At 40.8% G+C, this 25,037-nt stretch overlaps 1 protein-coding gene across 1 annotated transcript in view; it reads right to left on the bottom strand.

Moving 5' to 3' along the window:
* Positions 1-25,037, bottom strand: part of SLC2A9 (solute carrier family 2 member 9) — a 262,289-nt gene that overhangs the window by 182,376 nt on the left and 54,876 nt on the right. Inside the window, 1 exon segment of the mRNA XM_064286323.1 lies at positions 115-242. Within this exon segment, the coding sequence (XP_064142393.1) occupies positions 115-242 (128 nt within the window).

The raw sequence follows: 25,037 nt of genomic DNA, 5'->3' as shown, positions 1-25,037 counted from the left end.
CTTGAACGCCCAGCAACACCCAGACATGGGACAAGCTTTTGGAGGAAGGGCTTACTCCTGACGAGGTGACCGTGAGAGGAGAATGGATATGGTTGTCTGGGGAGCCACACTTACCTTTCCCAGCAGCTGCCCAGTGAACACACCAATGCAGATGAAGATGGCAGTCACCTGCCCCAGAGAACCACGGATCTCCTTGGGTGAGATCTCGCTTGGCTACATGGGAAGCACACTGAGGGCGATGCCTGCAGAGGAAATATGGTAATGGTGAGAAATCTATTCCTGAAGGAGTGCTCTGGGTCAGAGACAGAGCTGTCTTCCCAAGAAGCTCTCTGGTAGTATGAGATCTGGCTTCCCTAAGGGAGGAACACTCTGGTCATGGCACCTCCCTTAGCTCTGCTTTGCCTTTGACAATAAATAACCCCGTAGCCACAACATCATTCCCAATGCTCTGCACAAACTGCCAACACTTTAACGTGCTCTTTACCATTTAATCCATAAAGTATGGTTGGGAGGTGAAATTATTAGGAAAGGATATACCTGATGGTGGTGGTGGTGGTGGTGGTGGTAGTGACGGTGGTATTACTGATGGTGGTGAATGTTGGTGGTGGTGGTAATGATGGTGGTAATGATGGTGATGACGGTAGTAGTGATAGGATGGTGATGGTGGTGATGATAATAATACCTAAGATATGCAGTGCTTACCAAGTGCCAAGCTCTTTCTCATCGCTTTACATATATTAACTTACTTATTTTCACAATGACCCTCGCAGGTACATGTACTATTAACATTATTATACCCATTATAAATATGAGGAAACTGAGACACAGAGAAATTGGTTAAGTGCCCAAGTCAAGGGATGCCTGGAGATGCCCAAAGAGGTTATCTTGTCTCATAGAGCCCCAACGGGTCTTCTGATTCTGAGGCTTGAGCTTTTCCCATCAGCTAATGTTTTTCCCCGGTACGTAAATCATGGACTCAGCTCTGGTGGATACCATTATACCCCTTTTACAGATGACGTCGTTCACATATGACCTCATAAACTTTAGGATAAATTTACATCCTCAGAGACTTTTAACAGATTTTTAAGATTAAAAAAAAAAGTAATAGTTATAAAAATGCTTTGCAAAGCGTAACACACTGCACACACAGAGGGCCTGTTAGTAAAAATAATATGACGCCTTGCCTGTTTCAAGAAACCTTCTGTTTCACCTGTACCTCGGCAGGGTTATTCTTCAGGCCCTTTATAGATCTATGAATGTCTAATCAACGCACTTTTCCCAGGCAGATACATCACTTGGTTAGAGCACAGACGGCATGCCCTGGATCAAACTGCCTCCGGTGGGGCCCTGCAGTTTACCAGCTGTGAGACCTTGGGCTTCTTTCAGTCTTGGTTTCTCTACCCACAAGATGGGAATAAAAATTGAGCCTAACTTTATGGGATCACTATGAGAGTTAAATAACATGTGCTCATCACATACAGTAAAAACTAAACAAATTACCATTATTAGCAATTACTATCATTGTCCAATTTTCACCAGACTGTGAGGGCATAAAATTTTTATTTCCAAATATACCTATAATTTGTTGCCTTGTTTTGCCCAATGCCTGTTGCACATTTCCTGACACACATAAGGGACCAATCAATGTATGTCAAGTTGAGCTGAATTCTCCCCAGTTGCTGCATTCAGGGAAGTCCCTCCCCAAATAAACTAGTTAGGGGAATACACAGCCCAATTTATAAGCTGAGAATCTCATTCATTTCATCTCAGCCCAGGGTAAAATTTTCTGGTTCATCACTCAAGACAAACAGGCTTGAGAAGCAAACAGAAGGAAATTATCTGGAAAGTCACAACATAAACCAGATGATATTTGAATTTTCATCCAAAACACACATTTGAGAGCATCTGGCCTCATGGAAAAATTGGCCAGCCCCCAATAATTTAGCACATTGTTGCTTAAAAGGCAGAACAACAGAGAGAAAAATGAATTGCAGTAGAAGTTAAGTTCCAGACCCACAGTCACTCTTGAGGTGATCTTGATCAAGTCACTAACCTCTCTTAGCCTCAGTTTACTCATCTGTAATAACTACTACCTATTCATGTCTTTTTTTTTTTTATTCATGTCACTTTGATGACTGAGTTGCACCTGACCCAAGCCATGGTCTTTTCAATCACCTATATGCATTCAAAAGTTGGACAATGAAAAACAAAGACAGAAGAGTTGACGGTTGATGCATTTGAACTGTTGGTGTCGGTGAATACTATTGAGTATACCATACACTGCCATAAGAATGAGCAAATCGGTCTTAGAAGAAATACAACTGGAATGCTCCTTAGAAGCAAGGGTGGTGAGACTTCATCTTGCTTAATTTGGACACATCATCAGGAAAGACGAAGCACTAAAAAATGACATCATGTTTGGCATAGTAGAGGATCAGTGAAAACGAGTGAGACCCTAAATGAGATTGATTGACACGATAGCCACAACAATGGACGCAAGCAAAGCAATGATCATGAAGATGGCACAAGACCAGGCAATGTTTCCTTCTGTTACACAAAAATAGTCATGAATCAGAGCCAGCTCAATGTTGACTAACAACAGTCATGCTGTGGGGGGAATTAAATTACTAAGTGTAAGGCACCTGGCTCATATGTGGTCCATGTTTGTTTCCTTACCCCGTGGGTATAATGATCACCGTTTCACAAAAAACTAGTAAGGAACAAAGGATAAAACCGACAGGAAAGAGGCAGCATGGGTGGTAGTGAAGAACACAGTGCTAACACTTTAGCCTCATCTGTAAAGGGGGATAGTTGGGATAGTAATAAAACCTCCCTTGTGTGAGTGCTGTGCAGATATCCAATACATGCAAAATGCTTAGCAAAGTGCCTGGCTCATATTAAGCTGTCAGTGAATGGTGGCTATTCTTTCTTTCCAATTGTGAAATGACATGGAAAAGCCAGACCCTGGCAGCTAATTCAGAGGTGAATCAGGAGGAGGTCCGTATTAAAGCCCGCTGTAGGGTGACCAACTCATCCTGATTTGCCTGGAACTATTTTTTTTTTTTTTTTTTTATCCTGATCTTAGCACTAAACATCCTGGGTCCCAGGAACCGCCTCCAACCTGGAAAAATCGAAAAAGTGGGTCATCCTAGGTCCACAGTACTACACCACAAATCCCACACATCAAAGCGACCTCTCCCAACCTCTGACCCCACCTCCTGTCACACTTTCCCCAACCCAGGTGCCCTGGTCTTGGGGTTTACTGAACACTCCAGGCTCATCTAATCTTAAGACAGTGGTCTTTGCTGTTCCATTGGTCTAGACCCTTCTGCCCTCAAAGCTTCACAGGTTGACTCTCGCTCTTAGTCTTCCTCTCTCACTCATTGTCACTTTCCGGTGTGGGTTGACTTGTGTCTCCCAAAAAAGGTATACTGAAGTCCTTCATGATCTCCAGTACCTGTGAATGTGACCTTATTTGGAAATAGGGTCTTTGATGATGTGATCAAATTTGGAGAGTTCATGCTGGATTAAGTGGGCCCCACATCCAATGACTGGTATCCTTATATGAAGGCCAAATGAAGATACACGGACACGGAGACAAACAGGGAGAATGCCAAAAGATGATGGAGGCGAAAATGGGAGTAATGCAGCTGCAAGCCAAGGACTGCCAGCAGCCACCAGAAGCTGGAAGGGGGGCATGGAACGGATCCTCCCTCAGAGCCTCCAGAAGGAACCAACCTTGCCAACACTTTGATTTCAGACTCCTGGCCTCCAGAACTGTGGGAGAATAAACTTCTGTTGTTTCAAGCCACCCAGGCTGAGGTACGTTGTTACAGCAGCCTGAGGATACTCATGTACCTTCTCACTGAGGTCCTCCCTGACAGCCTTGTCTAGATGAGTCTCTCCCCCATCACTCTTTATCTCTTCATTCTGCTTTATGTTCCTCAAGGCACTTATCGCTGTTTGAATGTATCTTGTTATTTATTTCCTTGTATATTGTCTGTTTCCCCACTTCTACCCTCACTGAATTTCCTTGAGAGGACAGTACCAGACCCAGAGTGTGCGCTCAATTAACATTTGTTGAGTGATTCCTCAAGGCACTATCACTACTGTTACTGATTTAATCCAGTGTTAGGTCTTGCATTTTGTCCCCTTAAAATATGTGTTGGAATCCTAACCCATGTGCCTGTGGAGGTGATCCTGTTTGGAAATAGGGTTTTCTTTGTTATCCTAATGAGGCCGTATCAGTGTAGGGCATGTCCTAAACCTGGTCACTCCTGAATTATAGAAAAAGCAGATTAGACACAGAGGCACACACACATGGGGGAAGATAGATGCCATGTGAGGTTTATCTACAAGCCAAGGAACCAAGGAACCCCCAGGTAGACTGTCATGGATTGAATTGTGTCCCCTCAAAATCTTTGTCAACTTGGCTAGGCCATGATTCCTAGTATTGTATGATTGTCCACCATTTTGTCATCTGATGTGATTGATGTGATTTTCCTATGTGTTGTAAATTCTACCTCTATGATGTTAATGAGGTGGGATTAGTGGCAGTTATGTTAATAAGGCAGGACTCAATCTACAAGATTAGGTTGTGTTTCAAGCCAATCTCTTTTGAGATATAAAAGAGAGAAGTGAGCAGAGAGACAGGAGGACCTCATACCACCAAGAAACAAGAGTTAGGAGAATAGTGTGTCCTTTGGACCTGGAGTTCCTGTGCTGAGAAGCTCCTTGACTGGGAAAGATTGATAACAAGGACTTTCCCCCAGAGCTGACAGAGAGAGAAAGGCTTCCCATGGAGCTAGCACCCTGAATTTGGACTTCTAGCCTCCTAGACTGTGAAAGAATAAATTTCTCTTTGTTGAAGCCATCTGCTTGTGGTATTTCTGATGTAACAGCACTAGATATGTACCCTGGTGGCGTAGTAGTTGAGTGCTGCAGCTGCTAACCAAGGGGTCTGCAGTTCAAGTCCAGCAGGCACTCTTTGGAAATTCTATGGGGCAGTTCTACTCCTACAGGGTCGCTTTGAGTCAGAGTCGACTGGAAGGCACTGGGTTTTTGGGTTTCTAACACGGAAGAAATAGACATAGTACTGCTATAAACATTCTTCTACAAATCTTTTGATGCCCATGAATATGCATGAAAGATTATATATAAAGCTGCTTAGATTTTGAACACACACACACTGTTAATAATAAGGAAACTGAGGCACAGAGTGTCAGATCCCTCTGAAAGCTTAGGAAATTTCACAAAGGTCACTGACCAATGTGGCATGTACTTAAGAACAGACAACCAAGAACAAAGAAGACAAGTTGGAGACATATCCCACAAACCCCCTTTGTGACATTTGTCAATCATGAACTCATTTAAAGTTTGCCTTGTGAGAAGAATTTAACTCTAGGTAATTTCTCTTGCTTCCTGATAGATAATTCCAAAACTTTGTATTTCCTGAGTAGCTGAAGTGCTTTTTACCTTTTTTAAAACCTCCGGACTACACGTGAGGATTTATGCCACAGAGACTACCTAGTAACCTCATGTCGGCCGAACTCCAGAAGGGGTGGGGGGTGTGCACAATTCAATCACATTACAAAGCTAGCCAATGGTTCATTTCCTACTCTATTTCCTCCTGTAAACCTCATTGTAACTGGCTTAATACGGGCCTTCTGTTGTTCTTTCTGAACAGACAGGTCTCCCTGTATGCATACAAATTAACTGCTCAAATAAACCCTGTATGCTTTTGTTTCTTTGTGCTTTATTTTTTGACAACACACACACACTTAACCACAAAGACACATATACATACATGTATGCAAATATTATGCATATATATGTTGCTGGGTCATAAGATAGATAAACACCATAATTAACAATTCATAATTGTGGTGTTGGCAAAGAATATTGAGTATACCACGGACCGCCAGAAGAACGAACAAATCTGTCTCGGAAGAAGCACAGCCAGAATGTTCCTTAGAAGCAAGGATGATTAGACTTCCTGTTTACTTTGGACATGTTATCAGGAGGGACCAATCCCAGGAGAAGGACATCATGCTTCATAAGGTAGAAGGTCAACAAAAGAGAAGACCCTCAACAAGATGGAATGACACAGTGGCTGCAACAATGGGCTCAAACACAGCAACAATTGTAAGGATGTTGAAACAGGCTGCTCAGTCCTATCTTGAACAAAACCTGCGCCCTTTTTCCTTTCCCTAACCTGTCTCTGTCTCCAAGTATGATTTTGCTGTTAACTCCCCTATAAGTTAAATGTTAACTAATGTTTCCCTAGGACCTTGAAAAATGAGTGATAATCAACCTAAGCCTGTTAAACAGGACAAGGATGGCACCAGCCACCCCTGGGCTGATGGGATAATGGCAAGAAAAAAATCAACATGTTTGAAATATGATGACCAAAACCAAACAGAAAGGAAATGGTCATTCCACAAGTTCCTAAAACCCATGTCCCCGTTTCCCTATAAAACCCCAGCTGGACTGCAGTTCCTGGAGACAGACAGCTTTAGGAGGAGATCATCCCCCTCTCTCTCCATATACTGATATATATAATAAAACTCTTGCTGCCCACCTCACTCCTGTCTCAAGAATTGGCTGTTTGTGGCAGGTGGCTCTAACTCATGAAATTGTGATAACAGTGTCACAGGACCGGGCAGTGTTTTGTTCTGTTATACATAAAAAACAAACAAACAAAAAAAACTGTTGCCGTGAAGTCGATCCTGACTCAGAGCGACCCTGTAGGACAGGGTAGAACCGCCCACAGAGTCTCCAAGTAGCATCTAGTAGAGTCAAATTGCTAACCTTTTGGTTAACAGCTATAGCACTTAACCACTATGCCACCAGGGTTTCCACATAGGGTTGCTGTTATAGATTGAATTGTGTCCCCCCCAAAATGTATATCAAGTTGGCTAGGCCGTAATTCCCAGTATTGTGTAGTTGTCCACTATTTTGTGATCTGATGTTATTATCCTATGTGTTATAAATTGTAACCTCTGTGATGTTAATGAGGTAGGATTAGTGGCAGTTATGTTAATAAGGCAGGACTCAATCTACAGGATTAGGTTGTATCTTGAGTCAATACCTTTTGATATACAAAAGAAAGAAGCACAAGCAGAGAGGAGAAGGACTTCATACCACTAAGAAAGTAGTGCCAGGAACAGAGCGAGTCCTTTGGACCCGGGGTCCCTGTGCTGAGAAGTTCCTAGACTGGGAGAAGATTGATGACAAGGACCTTCCTTCAGAGCCCACAGAAAGAGAGAGACTTCCCTTGGAGCTGGCACCCTGAATTTGGGCTTCTATCTTACTATAATGTGAGAAAATAAATTTCTGTTTGTCAAAGCCATCCACTTGTGGTATTTTTCTTATAGCAGTACTGGATAACTAAGACAGTCTCTATGAGTTGGAACTGACTTGATGATACCTGATAACAACAAGATAGATAAAGCTATTTTCCCAAAGTTATTGCACCTGTTTACACCTTTATCAGAGATGTATGACACCCTTTGTGCTACATATTCACCAATATTTGCAATTGTCAGTCTTTTTAATTTTAGCCATAGTTTTATTTGCATTTCCTTAATTCCTAATGAGATTTTAAATACCTAGTAGCCACTTTGTGAAGATGACTTGTTCAATCCCTTGACTATTTTTGTAACAGGTTTTCTTTTTTCTTCTTATTGATTTGTAGGAGTTCTTGGTGTTTTTTGGATATGAACCCTTTGTCAATTTTATTTATTGAAAATACTTTCTTGCTCTCTGTCTTTTTACTCCCTTGGTGTTTTATTGTGTTTTGTTTTGTTTCATAAACAGAAGTCCCTAATTTTAATGTAGTGCAATGCATCCACATTTTCTTTTAAGCTAGTGCTTTTCTATCCTGTTTAAGAAATTTTCTCTACCCAAAGATGTTGAAAATATTTTTATATATTTTCTTCTGGAATACTTATTGTTTTAAAATTTTCTATATAGAGCTATAATCCACCTGGAATTGATTTTGTGTATGGGATGAAGCAGGGAGCACATTTCATTTGTTTTTTTTTTTTTTTAAATTAACTTTTATCGCGCTTCAAGTGAACGTTTACAAATCAAGTCAGACTGTCACATATAAGTTTATATACCCTTACTCCGTACTCCCACTTGCTCTCCCCCTAATGAGTTAGCCCTTCCAGTCTCTCCTTTCATGACAATCTTGCCAGCTTCCAACTCTCTCTATTCTCCCATCCCCCCTCCAGACAGGAGATGCCAACACAGTCTCAAGTGACCACTTGATATAATTAGCTCACTCTTCATCAGCATCTCTCACCTACCCACTGTCCAGTCCCTTTCATGTCTGATGAGTTGTCTTCGGGGATGGTTCCTGTCCTGTGCCAACAGAAGGTTTGGGGACCATGACCGCCGGGATTCCTCTAGTCTCAGTCAGACCATTAAGTATGGTCTTTTTATGGGAATTTGGGGTCTGCATCCCACTGATCTCCTGCTCCCTCAGGGGTTCTCTGTTGTGCTCCCTGTCAGGGCAGTCATCGATTGTGGCCAGGCATCAACTAGTTCTTCTGGTCTCAGGATGATGTAGGTCTCTGGTTCATGTGGCCCTTTCTGTCTCTTGGGCTCATAGTTATCATGTGACCTTGGTGTTCTTCATTCTCCTTTGATCCAGGTGGGTTGAGACCAATTGATGCATCTTAGATGGCCGCTTGTTAGCATTTAAGACCCCAGACGCCCCATTTCAAAGTGGGATGCAGAATGTTTTCATAATAGAATTATTTTGCCAATTGACTTAGAAGTCCCCTTAAACCATGGTCCCCAAACCCCCGCCCTTGCTCCGCTGACCTTTGAAGCATTCACTTTACCCCGGAAACTTCTTTGCTTTTGGTCCAGTCCAGTTGAGCTGACCTTCCATGTATTGAGTATTGTCCTTCCCTTCACCTAAAGCGGTTCTTTATCTACTAATTAATCAGTAAAAAACCCTCTCCCACCCTGCCTCCCTCCCCGCCTTGTAACCACAAAAGTATGTGTTCTTCTCAGTTTATACTATTTCTCAAGATCTTATAATAGTGGTCTTATACAATATTTGTCCTTTTGCCTCTGACTAATTTCGCTCAGCATAATGCCTTCCAGGTTCCTCCATGTTATGAAATGTTTCACAGATTCGTCACTGTTCTTTATCGATGCATAGTATTCCATTGTGTGAATATACCACAATTTATTTACCCATTCATCCATTGATGGACACCTTGGTTGCTTCCAGCTTTTTGCTATTGTAAACAGAGCGGCAATAAACATGGGTGTGCATATATCTGTTCTTGTGAAGGCTCTTATTTCTCTAGGGTATATTCCGAGGAGTGGGATTTCTGGGTTGTATGGTAGTTCTATTTCTAACTGTTTAAGATAACGCCAAATAGATTTCCAAAGTGGTTGTACCATTTTACATTCCCACCAGCAGTGTATAAGAGTTCCAATCTCTCCGCAGCCTCTCCAACATTTATTATTTTGTGTTTTTTGGATTAATGCCAGCCTTGTTGGAGTGAGATGGAATCTCATCGTGGTTTTAATTTGCATTTCTCTAATGGCTAATGATGGAGAGCATTTTCTAATGTATCTGTTAGCTGCCTGAATATCTTCTTTAGTGAAGTGTGTGTTCATATCCTTTGCCCACTTCTTGATTGGGTTGTTTGTCTTTTTGTGGTTGAGTTTTGACAGAATCATATAGATTTTACAGATCAGGCACTGGTCAGATATGTCATAGCTGAAAATTCTTTCCCAGTCTGTAGGTGGTCTTTTTACTCTTTTGGTGAAGTCTTTAGATGAGCATAGGTGTTTGATTTTTAGGAGCTCCCAGTTATCTGGTTTCTCTTCGTCATTTTTGGTAATGTTTTGTATTCTGTTTATGCCTTGTATTAGGGCTCCTAACGTTGTCCCTATTTTTTCTTCCATGATCTTTATCGTTTTAGTCTTTATGTTTAGGTCTTTGATCCACTTGGAGTTAGTTTTTGTGCTTGGTGTGAGGTATGGGTCCTGTTTCAATTTTTTTGCAAATGGATATCCAGTTATGCCAGCACCATTTGTTAAAAAGACTATCTTTTCCCCAATTAACTGACACTGGGCCTTTGTCAAATATCAGCTGCTCATATGTGGATGGATTTATATCTGGGTTCTCAATTCTGTTCCACTGGTCTATGTGCCCGTTGTTGTACCAATACCAGGCTGTTTTGACTACTGTGGCTGTATAATAGGTTCTGAAATCAGGTAGAGTGAGGCCTCCCACTTTCTTCTTCTTTTTCAGTAATGCTTTGCTTATCCGAGGCTTCTTTCCCTTCCATATGAAGTTGGTGATTTGTTTATCTATCACCTTAAAAAATGACATTGGAATTTGGATCGGAAGTGCATTGTATGTATAGATGGCTTTTGGTAGAATAGACATTTTTACTATGTTAAGTCTTCCTATCCATGAGCAAGGTATGTTTTTCCACTTAAGTAGGTCCTTTTTAATTTCTTGTAGTAGAGCTTTGTAGTTTTCTTTGTATAGGTCTTTTACATCCTTGGTAAGATTTATTCCTAAGTATTTTATCTTCTTGGGGGCTACTGTGAATGGTATTGATTTGGTTATTTCCTCTTCGATGTTCTTTTTGTTGATGTAGAGGAATCCAAGTGATTTTTGTATGTTTATCTTATAACCTGAGACTCTTCCAAACTCTTCTATTAGTTTCAGTAGTTTTCTGGCGGATTCGTTGGGGTTTTCTGTGTATAAGATCATGTCATCTGCAAATAGAGATAATTTTATTTCCTCTTTGCCAATCCGGATGCCCTTTATTTCTTTGTCTAGCCTAATTGCTCTGGCTAGGACTTCTAGCACAATGTTGAATAAGAGCTGTGATAAAGGGCATCCTTGTCTGGTTCCCGTTCTCAAGGGAAATGCTTTCAGGTTCTCTCCATTTAGAGTGATGTTGGCTGTTGGCTTTGCATAGATGCCCTTTTTATGTTGAGGAATTTTCCTTCAATTCCTATTTTGGTGAGAGTTTTTATCATAAATGGGTGTTGGACTTTGTCAAATGCCTTTTCTGCATCAATTGATAAGATCATGTGGTTTTTGTCTTTTGTTTTATTTATGTGGTGGATTACATTAATGGTTTTTCTAATATTAAACCAGCCTTGCATACCTGGTATAAATCCCACTTGGTCGTGGTGAATTATTTTTTGGATATCTTGTTGAATTCTATTGGCTAGAATTTTGTTGAGGATTTTTGCATCTATGTTCATGAGGGATATGTCTGTAATTTTCTTTTTTTGTAATGTCTTTACCTGGTTTTGGTATCAGGGAGATGGTGGCTTCATAGAATGAGTTGGGTAGTATTCCATCATTTTCTATGCTTTGAAGTACCTTTAGTAGTAGTGGTGTTAACTCTTCTCTGAAAGTTTGGTAGAACTCTGCAGTGAAGCCGTCCGGGCCAGGGCTTTTTTTTCTTGAGAGTTTTTTGATTACCGTTTCAATCTCTTTTTTTGTTATGGGTCTATTTAGTTGTTCTATTTCTGAATGTGTTAGTTTAGGTAGGTAGTGTTTTTCCAGGAATTCATCCATTTCTTCTATGTTTGCAAATTTGTTAGAGTACAATTTTTCATAATAATCTGATAGGATTCTTTTAATTTCAGTTGGGTCTGTTGTGATGTGGTCCTTTTCGTTACTTATTCGGGTTATTTGTTTCCTTTCCTGTATTTCTTTAGTCAGTCTAGCCAATGGTTTATCAATTTTGTTAATTTTTTCAAAGAACCAGATTTTGGCTTTGTTAATTCTTTCAATTGTTTTTCTGTTCTCTAATTCATTTAGTTCAGCTCTAATTTTTATTATTTGTTTTCTTCTGGTGCCTGATGGATTCTTTTGGTGCTCACTTTCTATTTGTTCAAGTTGTAGGGACAGTTCTCTGATTTTGGCTCTTTCTTCTTTTTGTATGTGTGCATTTATCGATATAAATTGGCCTCTGAGCACTGCTTTTGCTGTGTCCCAGAGGTTTTGATAGGAAGTATTTTCATTCTCATTGCATTCTATGAATTTCCTTATTCCCTCCTTGATGTCTTCTGCAACCCAGTCTTTTTTCAGGAGGGTATTGTTCAGTTTCCAAGTATTTGATTTCTTTTCCCTAGTTTTTCTGTTATCGATTTCTAGTTTTATTGCCTTGTGGTCGGAGAAGATGCTTTGTAATATTTCGATGTTTTGGATTATGCAAAGGTTTGTTTTATGACCTAATATGTGGTCTATTCTAGAGAATGTTCCATGTGGGCTAGAAAAAAAAGTATACTTTGCAGCAGTTGGGTGGAGAGTTCTGTACAAGTCAATGAGGTCAAGTTGGTTGATTGTTGTAATTAGGTCTTCTGTGTCTCTATTGAGGTTCTTACTGGATGTCCTGTCCTTCTCCGAAAGTGGTGTGTTGAAGTCTCCTACTATAATTGTGGAGGTGTCTATCTCACTTTTCAGTTCTGTTAAAATTTGATTTATATATCCTGCAGCCCTGTCATTGGGTGCATAAATATTTAATATGGTCATATCTTCCTGATCAATTGTCCCTTTTATCATTATGTAGTGTCCTTCTTTATCCTTTGAGGTGGATTTAAGTCTAAAGTCTATTTTGTCAGAAATTAATATGCTACTCCTCTTCTTTTTTGCTTATTGTTTGCTTGATATATTTTTTTCCATCCTTTGAGTTTTAGTTTGTTTGTGTCTCTAAGTCTAAGGTGTGTCTCTTGTAGGCAGCATATAGACGGATCGTGTTTGTTTATCCAGTCTGAGACTCTCTGTCTCTTTATTGGTGCATTTAGTCCATTTACATTCAGCGTAATTATAGATAAATAAGTGTTTAGTGTTGTCATTTTGATGCCTTTTTATGTGTGTTGTTAACAATTTCATTTTTCCACTTTTTTGTGCTGAGACGTTTTTCTTAGTAAATTGTGAGATCCTCATTTTCATAGTGTTTGACTTTATGTTTGTTGAGTCGTTACGTTTTTCTTGGCTTTTATCTTGAGTTATGGAGTTGTTATACCTCTTTGTGGTTACCTTAATATTTACCCCTATTTTTCTAAGTAAAAACCTAACTTGTGTTGTCCTATATCGCCTTGTATCCCTCTCCATATGGCAGTTCTATGCCACCTGTATTTAGTCCCTCTTTTTGCTTATTGTGATCTTTTACGTATTGACTTCAATAATTCCCTGTTATGAGCATTTTTTTAAAATTAATCTTAATTTGTTTTTGTGATTTCCCTATTTGAGTTGATATCAGGATGTTCTGTTTTGTGACCTTATGTTGTGCTGGTATCTGATATTATTGGTTTTCTGACCAAACAATTTCCTTTAGTATTTCTTGTAGCTTTGGTTTGGTTTTTGCAAATTCTCTAAGCTTGTGTTTATCTGTAAATATCTTAATTTCGCCTTCATATTTCAGAGAGAGTTTTGCTGGATATATGATCCTTGGCTGGCAGTTTTTCTCCTTCAGTGCTCTGTATATGTCATCCCATTGCCTTCTTGCCTTCATGGTTTCTGCTGAGTAGTCTGAACTTACTCTTATTGATTCTCCCTTGAAGGAGACCTTTCTTTTCTCCCTGGCTGCTTTTAAAATTTTCTCCTTATCTTTGGTCTTGGCGAGTTTGATGATAATATGTCTTGGTGTTTTTCTTTTTGGATCAATCTTAAATGGGGTCCGATGAGCATCTTGGATAGATACCCTTTCGTCTTTCATGATGTCAGGGAAGTTTTCTGTCAGCAGATCTTCAACTATTTTCTCTGTGTTTTCTGTCCTCCCTCCCTGTTCTGGGACTCCAATCACACGCAAGTTATCCTTCTTGATAGAGTCCCACATGATTCTTAGGGTTTCTTCTTTTTTTTTAATTCTTTTATCTGATTTTTTTTCAGCTATGTTGCTGTTAATTCCCTCGTCCTCCAGATTTCCCAGTCTGCATTCTAATTGCTCGAGTCTGCTCCTCTGACTTCCTATTGCGTTGTCTAATTCTGTAATTTTATTGTTAATCTTTTGGATTTCTACATGCTGTCTCTCTGTGGATTCTTGCAACTTATTATTTTTTCCACTATGTTCTTGAATAATCTTTTTGAGTTCTTCAACTGTTTTATCAGTGTGTTCCTTGGCTTTTTCTGCGGTTTGCCTTATTTCATTTCTGAGGTCATCCCTGATGTCTTGAAGCATTCTGTAAATTAGTTTTTTGTATTCTGTATCTGATAATTCCAGGATTGTATCTTCATTTGGGAAAGATTTTGATTCTTTTGTTTGGGGGGTTGTAGAAGCTGTCATGGTCTGCTTCTTTATGTGGTTTGATATCGACTGCTGTCTCCGAGCCATCACTAAGATATAAAGTAGTGGTTTATTCTATAATTGCTCACTGAGTCTTATCTTGTTTTGTTTTCTTTCAATATACGTGGATGGGCTACTAGATTGTGCTGTCTTGTTTGTTGTAGCCCTTGACTTACTTATGACCTATTACCAGCTGGTTTAGACTGTTGCCAGATATATATGCCTGAGTCTATTCACTATTCTTGAGTAGAATCTGATTTTGGGTCATCAAGTGTGTGCTGCACCCTAACACCTATCCACCTCGAGAAGTAGTGGTGATAGTTGCGTGCACCAGATTCTATTAGCAGCTGGGGTTCACCCTCCAGGGGGGGCAGGATGCTGACAGGCTTCCCCCAAGTGTCAGTGAGGTAGGTGTGTCTCTATTCCTATAGCAGCTTGGTGGGAGGGCACTGCAGGTGTACTTTAGGCCCCCAATGCAAGTACCTCTACTGATTGGTAGGTGTCACCCTCCTTAGACCCCTAAAGAGGCTAGGTGGTCTGGGGGGAGCTTCAGCCCTCAGTTCCCTGTTCTGGGTCAGTGAGGGCTCTGTTGAATAAGCAGAGATATCAGACCTGGGAAACTTGTTTTTCCAGAAAATCCGCTAAAAAAAAAATGCAGTCACATCCCTATCAGAACTGCCTTTGGATTATAACCGCCACCTTGTTCCCCGTAAGGATGAAAGTCCGAGATTTGGATCATATATGCTTGGCTGTAGCTGATTCTGTGTTTTTAGTCCAATTAGGGATGGATTTTTGGTCCCTGGGTTTTTTGTGGTTCCTTCTCTCAGGCCGGAAGAATGTGTTAGGAAAAGACCAAAAAAAAGGGGGGGGGGAGCAAAGCTGCCGTAGAGCCGGAGCCATTCTCCCTCTGGCTCAGGAAATTCCAAGGTTAATGAAGCCACCTGGGAAGGGTGGGGGAGGGTTCAGAGAAACAGGAGAGTAGCACTCCGGAATATAGCCAAAGTTGCTTATCTTGCTTGGAATGACTATTTTATCTGAGATTCCCGAGGGGCGTGTCACCTATGTGTGCTGGCTGTGTGGAGATTGCCCCCGAGGGTCTGGCCTGCTGAAGCCACGGTCACATCCTCCGCTGCCAGTCCAAAGCCCAGTGTCAAGGTTCCCCTGCTGGGACGCTACACTCCCGGCTCCAAAATCAGTCGCTGCCTCCCGGGAACTTCTCGTCCTGCCACCCGCATCGCCACGCCGCCTCCGCGGACCGGCTGGGCCCCCTCCCGGGGTTAGTTCAGGGGAGTAGTGCTGTGCCCCGTACTTGCGCCGTGACAGCACCCAGTCAAAAGCCCGGTGCCAAGGTTCCCCGGCTGGGACGCTACACTCCCGGCTCCAAAACCAGTCGCTGCCTCCCGGGGACTTCTCCCACAAGCCGCGTTGCCACGCCGCCCGCGCGGACAGGCTGGGCCCCCTCCCGGGGTCAGTTCAGGGGGGTAGGGCTGCGCCCCTTGTTTGCGCCATCACAAGATTTTGAGTTCAGCTCCCCTGGACCCAGACCTAAGCCCAGCGCCAAGGTTACCTGACTGGGACGCTGGCTCCAGGCTCGGAAAACAGTCGCTGCTTCCCTGTATTTGTTCGTTCTCCGTCTCTAAATCTGTGTTTGTTGTTCAGGGTTCGTAGATTGATCGATTCACTTGTTTTTCCGAGTCTTTATTGCAAGAGGGATCCAAGGTAGTGTCTACCTAGTTTGCCATCTTGGCCCCGCCTCCAGCACATTTCATTTTTGATAGAATATCCAATTGACCTGGCACAATTTATTTAAAAGACATCCCTTCCTCTCAGCTCTCAGCAACACCTTTGCCTTAGATGAAGTGTCCATATACACCTGGGGCTGCATCTGAAGCCTCAGGTATATTCCACTGTTCTGTTTGTCTATCTTTCAGCAGTTCCATTCTGTTTAAATTCCTGTAGCTCTCTAATAGGTGTTGATATCTTGTAGATTCTCACTTTTTCTTCTAGAAGATTATTTTGGATATTCTTGGCACTTCGTATTTCCATAGACAGCTTAAAATCATCCTGCAATTTTCATTTTAAAAAATCTGCTTGGATTTTGACTGCATTTGTCTTTAACCTATACATCAATTTAGAGAGAACTGGCACCTTTATAATAGGGAGTCTGCCAGTTTATGAAGATGGACTATCTCTCCATTTGTTTAAGTCTCTAATTTTTCTCAATAATGTTTCACTGGGTTTTTGCCTGTGTGAGTAGAGGTATTACACATTTCTCATTAGTTTTATTGGTTTTATTCCTAGGTATTTAATGATTTTTATGATGAAGTGATTAAGCCCTGCTTGCTTACAACAAGACCTGCAGTACAATGTTTACTTAAAGTTGTGAGAGCAAGCATCCTTGTCTCACTCTTGCACTCAGATGAAAATCAGTTAACTTTGTACCATTAAATATGATAATTGCTGTAGGTTTTTGTAGATACTCTTTATCAGTTTAAGAAACTTCCCTTCTGTTCCTAGTTTTCTAAGAGATATGTTATTTATTCTTTACCAAAAATGGATGTTGAATTTTATCAAATGACTTTTCTTCATATATCAAGATAATCAAAGATTTTTCTTAAAATTTACTTTAATATGGTCAATTGCCTTGATTGATTTTCAAAGTCCATGAAATCTTCTATTGATGGGATAATCCATCCGAGTCTTGACATATTACCTTTTATCATTAGCAAGGTTGTTTCATGTGCATAACGCAGGTTGTCATTAACAACCTGTGTTATGCACATGAAACAACCTTGCTTGCAGAAAGTGAAGAGGACTCGAAGCACTTACTGATGAAGATCAAAGACCACAGTCTTCAATATGGATTATACCTCAACATAAAGAAAACAAAAATCCTCACAACTGGACCAATAAGCAACACGATCATCAAAGGAGAAAAGATTGAAGTTGTCAAGGATTTCATTTTACTTGGATCCACAATCAAAACCTATGGAAGCAGCAGTCAAGAAATCAAAAGACGCATTGCATTGGGCAAATCTGCTGCAAAAGACCTCTTCAAAGTGTTGAAAAGCTAAGATGTCACCTTGAAGACTAAGGTGCCCCTGACCCAAGCCATGATGTTTTTGATCACCTCATATGCATGTGAAAGCTGGACAAGAAATAAGAAAGACCAAAGAAGAATTGACACATTGACGTCTTTGAATTATGGTGTTGGCGAAGAATATGGAATATACCATGGACTGCCAAAAGAACAAACAAGCCTGTCTTGGATGAAGTACAGCCAGAGTGCTCCTTAGAAACAGGGATGGTGAGACTATGTCTCACATACTTTGGACGTGTTATCAGGAGGGATCAGTCCCTGGAGAAGGACATCATGCTTGGTAAAGTAGAGGGTCAGTGAAAAAGAAGAAGACCTTCAATGAGGTAGATTGACACAGTGGCTGCAACGATGGGCTCACGAATAGCAATAACTGTGAAGAAGGTGCAGACCGGGCAGTGTTTCATGCACACACAGGGTTGCTATGAGTCAGAACAGACTCAACCGCACCTAACAATAACCACCCATCTATCAGTTTGTTGTGATGTGGTGGCTTGCATGTTTCTATGATATTGGAGGCTATGCCATCAGTATTTCAAATACTAGCAGGGTCACCCATGATGGACAGGTTTCAGCAGAGCTTCCAGATTAGGACAGACTAGGAAGAAAGGCCTGGTGATCTACTTCCAAAAATTAGCCAATGAAAACCCTATAGATCACAACAGAATATTGTCTTATATAGTGGTAGAAGATGAGCCTCCTAGGTTGGGAAAAAAAAAAAAATTTTTTTTTTTTTAAGGCACTCAAAATATACAGTGGTTACAGTGATGGACTCAAGCAACGTTTTGTTTGTTGTACCTAAGGTCACTGTGAGTCAGAGCCAACTCAATGGCAACTAACAGCTACATATATGGTTGGGTTTGTTAGTATTTTGTTTAAGATTTTTATATCTACCCTCATGAATGATATTGGCCTATAATTTTTCTTTAAAGTTTTTGTAAGGATATGGTATCAAGGACATGCTGATCTTACAAAACAAATTGGAATATCCCCTCTGGAGATGTTTGTATGGCACTAGTGTTCTTTCTTTCTTAAAAGAAGCCATCTGGGCCTTGAATTTTTTTGTTGCTGTTGTTGTTGGAAGATGTTTAAGTACATGTTCAACTTATTTAATAGATATAGATCTATTCAGATTTTCTATTTTTTCTTATGTCAATTTTGATAAGTTTTGTCTTCCTAGGAATTTGTACATTTCATCTAAAGCTTTCAAATATATTATATGAATTTGTTCATAATATACTTATTTTCTTTGGAATGCCTGAGGATCTATCCTTTCCATTCCTACTTTTCATTATTAACTCCTTCTCTCTATTTTTATAAACAGTCTCCCAAGGAGGTTTATCAATTTGATGTCTCTTACAGAATCCACGTTGGTTTTGCTTATATTCTCTAATGTGCACTCTGTCTCTGACTTCTTGAGATGGACGCTTAGATCATTGGCTTTCATTCAGCCTTTCCTCTTTCTAGAGTATATCCTTTAAGTTTATACATATTACTCTAAGCATGGTTTTAGCAATATCCAAAACCTTTTGAAAATCATATATATTATTATCATTTAATTAAAAATATTTTCCACCTGAGGGAGCAGGAGAGCAGTGGGATGCAGACCCCAAATTCTCATAAGACCAGACTTAATGGTCTGACTGAGACCAGAAGGACCCTGGTGGTCATGGCCCCCAGACCTTCTGTTGGCCCAGGACAGGAACCATTCCCGAAGCCAACTCTTCAGACATGGATTGGACTGGACAATGGGTTGGAGAGGGATGCTGGTGAGGAGTGAGCTTCTTGGATCAGGTGGACACTTGAGACTATGTTGGCATCTCCTGCCTGGAGGGGAGATGAGAGGGTGGAGGGGGTTAGAAGCTGGCGAAATGGACACGAAAAGAGAGAGTGGAGTGAGGGAGGGGGCTGTCTCATTAGGGGGAGAGTAATTGGGAGTGTGTAGCAAGGTGTATATAAGTTTTTATGTGAGAGACTGACTTGATTTGTAAACTTTCACTTAAAGCACAATAAAAATTATATGAAAAAAAAATTTCTAATCTCCGCTGTGATTTCTTTCTTTCTTTTTTGTCCACTGATTACTTAACCAAAAAAAAAAAAAAACTGCCATCCAGTCAGTTCTAACTCACGGCAGCTCCATGTGTGTCAGAGTAGAAGTGTGCTCCATAGGGTTCTCAGTGGCCAATTTTTCAGGAGTAGATAGCGAGGCTTTCTTTCTAGGCATCTCTGGGGGGACTCAAACCATCAACCTTTCAGCTAGCAGGCAAGCATGTTCACTGTTTGCACCACCCAGGGACTCCACTGGTTACTTAGAAGTATACTGTTAACTTACTAAGATACAATGGTTTTCTATTTATCTTTTTGTAATTAATTGATAAGTTAATTCTACGGTGATCAGAGACGGTAGTCCAATACAATCCTTTGAAATGTGTTGAGCCTTGCTTTATGGTTCAGAATGCAGTCAGTTTTGTTTTTAATGATCCATATTCGCTAAAAAGGAATGTGTGCTTTGCAGTCTTGAGGTTTAATGTCCTATACATGTTAATTAGGTCATATTTATTCCTGGCAAATCTTCTATATACTTACTGATGTTTTTGTCCATTTTTCTGTCAGTTACTGAGACACTACTTCTCATTTTAGTGTAGTTAACTTTTACTTTTTATATTTTCATGTTTTTATCAGGTTTATAACAAGTTTAGAATTGTATCCCCAGTGAATTGAAGGTTTCATCACCATGAAATGTCTCTCATTGTCCCTAATAACCCCCCTTTCCTTAAAGTCTGCTTGGTCTAACACTAGCATTGCTACTATGCCAGCTGTCTGGGTTCATGTTTGCGTGGCATAGTTGTTGCCCATGCTTTTACCTCCAACGTTTCTGTGTCTTTATGTTTAACACGTGTTTCGTAAAAGCAGCACATAGTTAGGTCTTTGATTTATCCAATCTGGCCATTTTTATCTTTTCATTGGAATACTGGGCCCATTTACACTTGCAGTAGTTACTGATATAAAACCCACATCAAACCCATTGCTGTTGAGTCGATTCCGACTTATAGTGACCCTTTAGGACAGAGTAGAACTGCCCCATAGGGTTTCCAAGGCTGTAAATCTTTATGGAAGCAGACTGCCAGATCTTTCTCCCATCCATGGAGCAGCTGCGGGTTGGAACTGCCAACCTTTTTTGCTTAGCTGAGCATTTAACACTGCCCCACCAGAGCTCCTTAATTAATGCCATGTTATTGTTGTCATCAGGTGTTGTCAAGTTGGTTCTGATCATAGTGACCCTATCTGTGTACGACAGAACGGGTCCTGCACCATCCTCACAATTACTGCTGTGTTTGAGCCCATTGTTGCAGCCACTGTGTCAATCTATCTCCTTGAGGGTCTTCCTCTTCTTCACTAACCCTCTACTTTACCATGAACCCTGGTGGTGCAATGGTTAAGGGCTATGGTTGCTAAGCAAAATGTCAGCAGTTTGAATCCATCAGCGACTCCTTGGAAAACTCTATGAGGGCAGTTCTAGTCTATCCTACAGGGTCACCATGGCAATGGGTTTGTTTGTTTTCTACTTTACCAAGCATGATGTCCTTCTGCAGGGACTGGTCTGTCTTGATAACATGTCCAAAGTATGTGAGAAGAAGCCTTGCCATCCTCGCTTTCTAAAGTGCACCTTAGTCCTCAAAGTGACACCTTTGCTTTTCAACACTTTAAGGAGGTCTTTTGCACCAGATTTGCCCGTTGCAATATGTCATTTGATTTCTTGACTGCTGCTTCCATGAGCATTGATTGTGGATCCAAATAAAATGAAATCCTTGACAACTTCAGTCTTTTCTCCATTTATCATGATGTTGGAAACCCTGGTGGCATAGTGGTTAAGTGCTATGGCTGCTAACCAAAGGGTCGGCAGTTCAAATCCGCCAGGCACTCCTTGGAAACTCTATGGGGCAGTCCTACCCTGTCCTGCAGGGTCGCTATGAGTCAGAATCGACTCCACGGCACTGGGTTTGGGTTTTTTTTGGTATCATGATGTTGCTTATTGGTCCAGTTGTGAGGATTTCTGTTTTCTTTATGTTGAGGTGTAATCCATACTGAAGGCTATGGTCTTGGATCTTCATCAGTAAGTGCTTCAAGTCCTCTTCGCTTTAAGCAAGCAATTAGTGGTATACCTGTATTTAAATATTACACCTTACTATGTGCTTTCTACATGTCCCACTCCTTTAGCATCTGTTTTCTCTCCTCTCTCTTACCTTCTTTTGGGTTAAGTATTTTTATTATATCATTTGCTTGTTATAAAGTATTTTCTATTTTTTAATGGTTTCCCTACAGATATGTCACATATCTGTATCTCGTTGAAATCTAATATAAATTAGTAATTTTTTCACTTCCCAGACAATGCAAAGACTTCAAAACATTTTGATTCCATTTAGTGCCTACTTGATCTATACACTATTGTAGTGGTGTATTTTAGCTCTCTGTTTCTCTGCACACACTCACACACACATGTGCACGCACGCACACACACACACGAAATCCCACCACACGCGTTATCATTGTTTTCTACAGCAAAAACTGTGAGAGACAGAACTCGATGGGATGGCCTTGTTTTTCTAGGTCTCTTGAGTTTTCCGCCTTTGACAGGGTACAGTCACCACTTTTCTATCATTTTCTACTTAGTGGAAAATATTTGAGTGTTCATTCTCTGATAGGTTCCCGCCTTGCACAGGTCACAGCTGTATCTTCAATATCTATTCGATTTACCCTATTATTTACCCTTTAGGCTGCTCAATTCCTTCCTGCATTTCCAAGCTTCCATCTGGGATTATTTTTTTGCCTGAAGAGCAGGCAAAATTGCTTTTGTGCAATCTTATTAGTTTTTGTTTGATTAAAGAAAGTATCTTCATTTCACCTTTATTTTTGGAGGTATTTTACACTGGGTAGACAATTCTAGATTGGCAGTTATTCTCTTCCAGCTCTTTGAAAATACCATTCTTCTGTTTTTTGTCATCCATTGTTTTCTGCTGAAAAGCCACCTGTCCATTTCACCATTGCTTCTTTGAAGGTAATACATGTGCTTATTCTGACTCTTTTTTTAAATAACCTTCCATTTGCCCTTGATAGACATGCCCACATATAGGAGGTGTTTACCGGTGGTTGGTGGTCTTTTTTTTTTTGTATTTATCCTCCTTAGGGTCCATAATGCTTTTTGAAATCTTTTATCAGTTTTGGGGAAAAAAAAAATGTTGGCCATTATCTCACAAAAATTGCTTTTTCCCCATTTTCTCCATTCTCTTAGGTCTTCTCTCCTTCTGGTACTCCAGTGATCATGTTACACACTTACACCATTTCCCGAACACTTCTTACCCTCTTTTTTTGTATTTTCCATTCCCCAGTCTGAGCATTTTCTTCTGATCATTCATTCTTTAGCTCCCTGATTTTCCTTTCAGTTGCACACAATCTTCTGATAAAACCATCCATGAAGCTCTTAATTTCACTTTTTGTGTTTTTTAGTTCTAGAATTTTGATCTGGTACCTTTTATAGTTTCCTTTTCTTTGCCAAAATTCCCAATCTTATCTTTCGATTATCTGATCATGTTAGGTATAACTAAAGTCTGCGTGGGATGTCATCATTCTCAGAATCACCTGGCAGTCTGTTTCTTTTTTCTGTTATCTCTCTTGGTTTTCTCCTTGTATGCCTGATTATTTTTTAATTGAGTGCCAGAGTATATATGAAAATTGCAGAAATAATTTGAGGTTCTGGATGTCTGCTTCTGGTAGGGTGGTAGGCTAGAAGCATTAGCAATCCCAGATCACCACTATCCAGTCAGAGAGACTGAAATACTTCAAAGGTGGCTTTACTCCTTCGAGTATATGGTTCACCTTATTCCTATGATGTAGCCCTAGGGTTACCTGTAACCTTCCTATTTGGCAGGACTTCAGCCCCCATTAACCTGTTGAAAGTTCTAATTGGAACTGGAATTGGAAGATACTTTTAGAGGAAAAGTGTCCCCAAATGAAGGGCTTACCTATCTGGTTTCTCTTCTTTTCTGTATTGTGGTCCTATAAGTCTTTTCTACTTGGGTAGCGTCTTTAAACAGATCCTTTCTATAATTACTTCCAAAAGCAGAACTCTTCCTTTATGACAAGGGATTCTCATAGCAACCCAATAGCAGAGAGTAGAACTGCCCCATAGGGTTTCTGAGGTTGTAAATTTTTGCAGAAGGAGACTGCCATATCTTTCTTCCATGGAGCAGCTGGTGGGTTCAAACCACTGCCTTTCAGTTAGCAGCTGAGCACTTAACTGCTGTGCCGCCAGGGCACTATCTACCTGTCTGTCTGTCTGTCTGTCTGTCTGTCTGTCTGTCTATCTATCTATCTATCTATCTTTACCCTTCCCTTGTGGCAAAGGATTCTCGTTTTCCATTTATTCATCCGTTAGACAATATTTATTGAGTGTACACTTTGTAGTGGTCACCACACGAGACACTGAGACAACAGCAAGGAATGAAACATAAACAGCCTTGCTGTCAGGTAGCTTGCAGTCTGGGGAGGGGTGGTGTTGGAGGGAGGTTGAGCAGACTTCTGACAAATACTCAGTATAATAGAAGGCAATGGTTCCTCTGAAGAGAAACAAAGCAAGAGGGAAAAATGGGGTGCTCGGAGGTGGGGAACGTTGCCATATGAAATAGGGTGGTCAGGGAAACTCAACCAATGTGCTGCAGAGGGTGAGGGAGCTAGCCAGGGAAATTCTGGGAAGAGTGCTCCAGGGAGAGAACAATGGGCATGTCCCTGAGGCAGAAGTGGGACCGGTACCTTAAAGGCAGAAGTGTGTCTGGAGTGGAGTGAGCAATGGGAAGTGGCGGGGGAGAAGATCAGAGTGAGAACAGGTAGGGGAGAGAACCTAGTGTCTTAAGAGACTATGGTAAACTTTTATTTTCTTCTCAAATGTATTTATTTAACTTAAAAAAAAAAGTCCATTTAAAGAAGCCAAACCAAACCAAATCTCTTGCCATTCATTCCATTCCAGCTCACGGCGACCCCATTGCAGAGTAGACCTGTGCTCCGTAGGGTTTTCTTGGCTGTAATCTTTGTAGAAGCAGATTGCCAGGACGTTGCTCCAGGCGCTGCCGGTTGGGTTCAGAACCCCAACCTTTCAGTTAGTAGTTGAGCGCAAACCATTCATGCAACAGAGGACATCATTTAAAGAAGGGTGGTGGGTAAATCATTGCATAGGTGAAACAGGGAGATGGAAGAATCCTGAGGAAGGTGCAGGAATTCCTGAACAATGGGACTCCCTGACCCACAGCATCTCCCTGGTTCCTGTTAGCCTTGTAGCATAGAAGATGCATGGAGTCAGGCAGACTGTGCTCCCATCTCAGCCCAGCTGCATCCTGACTGTGACACGCTGAGCTGTTAGTCTCTAAGCCTCAGGCTCCTCACATATAAATACAGGCATTTCCAGCATTTCCAGGCTTCCATCTGGAATTATTATTATTATTATTTGCCTGAAGAACAGGTAAAATTGCTTTTGTGTAGTTTTATTTGTTTCTGTTTGATAAGAAAAAAAAGTGTCTTCATTTCACCTTTATTTTTGGAGGTATTTACACTGGGTAGACAATTCTAGATTGGCAGTTATTTGAAAAAATTGTTCTTCT

Source organism: Loxodonta africana, chromosome 5, assembly GCF_030014295.1.
Source record: "Loxodonta africana isolate mLoxAfr1 chromosome 5, mLoxAfr1.hap2, whole genome shotgun sequence".
In the NCBI taxonomy this organism is placed as follows: domain Eukaryota; kingdom Metazoa; phylum Chordata; class Mammalia; order Proboscidea; family Elephantidae; genus Loxodonta; species Loxodonta africana.
The sequence above is the reverse complement of the archived record's forward strand: the minus strand, read 5'-3'. Positions and strand labels throughout refer to the sequence as shown.